The 4010-nt window shown below is 41.3% G+C and overlaps 1 protein-coding gene across 1 annotated transcript in view; it reads left to right on the top strand.

Moving 5' to 3' along the window:
• Positions 1–3736, top strand: part of PPP2R2B (protein phosphatase 2 regulatory subunit B, beta) — a 154855-nt gene extending 151119 nt beyond the window's left edge. The window contains exons 8-9 of the mRNA XM_015413609.1: positions 995–1086; positions 3457–3736. Of these exons, the coding sequence (XP_015269095.1) occupies positions 995–1086; positions 3457–3736 (372 nt within the window). The remainder of the gene's footprint in view (positions 1–994; positions 1087–3456) is intronic.
• The last annotated feature ends 274 nt before the right edge of the window (positions 3737–4010 follow it).

The following is a 4010-nucleotide window of genomic DNA, read 5'->3' as shown; positions in this document are numbered from 1 at the left end:
AGATAGAGATGTTATCTGGTTAATGGTGTCATTTGGCCTTTGAGGTTAGAGTTCTTTGGGAAAGTGAATGGCTCCTTCACAAGAGGCAAGACTCAAGGTCAGATCAAATATCCAGTGCTAGATAGTAGCCGCTTGCCAGGTTCCCCAGCAGAGAAGTGTCCCTCCCAGTATCTGCTTACCTGGAATCCTTAGACTGGAGATGCAGTGTATATACTTTATCACTGAACTACAGCCCTTCCTAAATGACTTTCACCCATGATGACATGGTCACTTGGTCTATCCTGTGGGATTCAAAGAACGTGATAAGGTAACATTCCTTACAGAGTCTGTTTTAGGCTTTGTGGGAAGGAGGATGTGCAATGGTTTTATAATGTGTATGTATTTTACTCTGAATTGTATATTGTTTTATTGGTTTCATGTAAGCCTCCCTGAGCCTGCTTTGGCGGGGAGGGCGGGGTAAAAGTTAAATAAATAAATAAATAAATAAATAAATGAGAGGTGTGTCTTCCACCAACTGCATGGATAATTTACTGGATAATGCAACCCCATTCATCTCCAGCTACTTGGTAGTGACGATGGAAACTTGTAGAGTGGTGTGTGAAATTATTTTTGGACAGCTTCCCCCAGTGAATCCTTGTTACCTACAGAATATCTTTGAGCGATTTTCCTTTCCTCTCATCTATTGCCTTAGTGATGTATTCTCTTTGAAGTTGCCCTTTCCTGCCCCTCTTCTGCACTTACCTGAATGGCAGTTCCCACTCCCAGTGTTGCTCTTGTCTTCTTAAGTATTTCAGGTAGCAGCAGCATTTATGTCCCAGGCTGGGCTCTCCCATGAGTAATATTTCAGAGAGAATAATAAACACGTGTCTACTGTAAAACAAGTGCCTCAGTTTGTAAGATACTGACTTGCATAGAACTACATTTGAATATCAAGCTTTGGTGTATAATTCCTACTTAATCCTTTTTGGTTTGTTTCTGTGTCTCTTGTCATTAGGTTCATGATTACCTCCGCAGCAAACTGTGTTCCCTCTATGAGAATGATTGCATTTTTGATAAATTTGAATGTGTGTGGAACGGGTCTGACAGGTGAGGATCATCATTTTATTTTCCTCTTTTAATTCCCCAACTTTCTCTTTTTCCCTGTAGTTATTATTTCTCTTGCTTCATTGTGAGGGGTTTGTCACTGAACGATAAACTTAGTATCAGATCAAATTTAGAATTATATATCAGAAAAATACCAGTTATTAATCTTAGTGCTATTCCAGATGCCAGCAACTCCTCGGGATCAGGGCCCCAATACAGGAAGTGCAACAAGAAGAACCTGGAAGAGAAAATATTTCCTAATGCAAGGATTGGGCTATGGAGGTTGGTTAGGCACTACTGTTACTAACAGTGCAGTCCTAAGCAGAGTTACAGCCTTCCAAGCTTTGAAGCATGTCACTCTGCTTAAGTGTAAGCCACTTATATTGATCCTCCCAGTCTATTCAGAATAGCAGCACTCGGTCTGCAGATTGTTCCCAAAAGTGATTTAAAAAGAATGGAAAGGCAGTGCATATTTGGCTACACTATCTGTGATTGGGAAACTGTGCTAGATTACTCACACGATGCATTTCTAGTCTCTGCTCTGACAAGTTAATGGATACCTTTTCGTGAACACCAAGCTCACGTTGTTTAAAATACTGTGAATTTGAAAATTAAAATTTGAGATTTCTGATTTAGTAATTTAGATGACCTTCAAATCTGTCTCATTATCTAGAATGTATAATTTAGATGTGTCCTTTAAATCTTCATTTGAGCCAATCACAATTTATGCAGTCAGTTTATCTGCCCCTCTTAACCAGAAGGTTTCCAAGATAACAAGAGATAACAAATTAAAACCCATGATAACTAAAGTTAAAAACATCAGAATGAAAGTTAACCATGGAATAATTTAATGCATGAGGTAAAATAGAAGTCAACCAAAATCCTGGGAGAATAGGAATGCTTTTATTTGGCACAAAATGAATGAATGTGGGGAGAAACTACTAAGACGACCAGGTCTTTCACATGTCTTGTATATTTGACTTAGGCTAGGAAGCATTGTGTTGGATTCTCTGGTCATGAAGAAATGCCCTAATCATATGAAGGACGATGTGCAAACAGGTCTTCCCCCATTGCCTGTTCAGAGCACTGGGGGTAGGGTTAATCCCCCACCCCCACATCAGACAGTCACTTGGGTTTGGTGTTTACCTTAATCCAGGTATCTTTCAATACAGCATGTTGGGAGCAATGTTCCCACTAAGCTGTGGAGTCTTGTGAGCAAAAATTCTACTTTGTGAGCTACTGGCATTAAAGCTGTGAGCGAGCGATTTGTGTACTGCATAAATCAGTTTGCTCTGGAGCCCTCCTTCCTGAGCTAAGACAAAAATGTGTGAGCTGGCTCACACTAACTCAGCTTAGAGGGAACACTGGTTGGGAGTTGTGTTAACTGAATCTTTCTGCCAGTGTCCATGCACCATCCACTTGTTCAAAAATGTAGTTAGCACTGTATTCATGATGGTTACCTAGTTGATTGCATTGGGCTGAAAGCGTAGGAGGCAGGCAGTATGGGAATACAAGGAATGACTAAAGCTACCTTGATAGCTCGTTGCTGTGCTCTTGTTTCACTGGCCAGAAGGTGTGTGACACAATTGCATCTACTTCTTTTTCTTACTCCCTGTAGCCTGTAAAGTGAAGTTCCAAGCTACAAGGTGTTCCTTTTATGCTGGGTGAAAATTTTCTGTCTGAAGCTAGAGTCTCATTTGGGGTCAGACTACATGTGACACTGGAATCCTGGAACTCCCATCACTGGAATTCTGTGCTTTTTGGGAGAATCCAGAAGAAAAAAAGCTGAGTTGTTATGGATCAGAAATACATTGCTGAAAGAGAAAGGGTTAACTCTTGGCCCATGCATTGTTTCCCCACTGAAATATGTCCTCATGCTGCTTTTAGACTCAGATTTGGGGGGGGGGGGGGGGAGACAGGGGTTAAAAGTCTGGGCAGGCAATTTTCAAATGGGGAAATGGTGCAGAAACCAAGAGTTAAACATCACCTTCCCCAGCATTGAGGCTGGTTTCTCGGGCTAAAAAAATCAGAATTTCCATTCACAGAATTCTAATATTATATGTAACTTTATTCAGCAAACATGGAAAATAGTGAACTCCACCCTTTCCCCTCCAGTATTCCCCAACCCATACAGCAAGGTGCCTCCTCACACCTCTTGCTCTCGGAAGAGAGGCCTATTGGGGTGTGTAGAGGCTGATATTATGCTGCAAAAAGTTGTGGCAGCTGGTGAATGGGAGAGCGGTATAAGAAGAAGGGTGGCTAAACAAGGCTGGGGAAGAAAGGGTAAGATACAAGGAAGCTAGAAAGGCTGTTAATCTCTTCTGACATGCCGTATGGTCCCGTTCTCCTCCATTCTCTCTATTTGCTTCTCAGTGTCATCATGACTGGCTCCTACAACAATTTCTTTAGAATGTTTGACCGCAACACCAAGCGTGATGTGACCCTGGAGGCCTCAAGGGAAAACAGCAAACCCCGCGCCATCCTGAAGCCCCGCAAAGTCTGTGTCGGGGGCAAAAGGAGAAAAGACGAAATTAGCGTGGACAGTCTGGACTTTAGCAAAAAGATCCTGCATACAGCTTGGCATCCTTCAGAAAATATCATAGCAGTGGCAGCGACAAATAACCTGTATATATTTCAGGACAAGGTTAATTAGGAGGGGGGGAAAGATAATTCCTTAGGAATCTTATGTACTGAGTACTAGCAAACATAAGGTTTTAAATGTTTCTTCTGTTTTCTTCTTCTCCTTGTTTGTTTCATTATTCCTCTGCAGATGTTAATTATGTAGAGGTAAGCACTCAGATTCCAGACTCATTGCTTTCCCCCCAAACATTAAGAAATTAGGCTGACAAAACCTATTAGGAACATTTTACTTCTAATTATTAAGACTCTCCGAGTTACACTATTAATTCAGTACCAAGCTTGAATTA

Source organism: Gekko japonicus, unplaced genomic scaffold (assembly GCF_001447785.1).
Source record: "Gekko japonicus isolate JY-2015 unplaced genomic scaffold, Gekko_japonicus_V1.1 scaffold373, whole genome shotgun sequence".
NCBI lineage: Eukaryota > Metazoa > Chordata > Lepidosauria > Squamata > Gekkonidae > Gekko > Gekko japonicus.
This window is presented reverse-complemented; position numbering and strand designations above follow the sequence as displayed.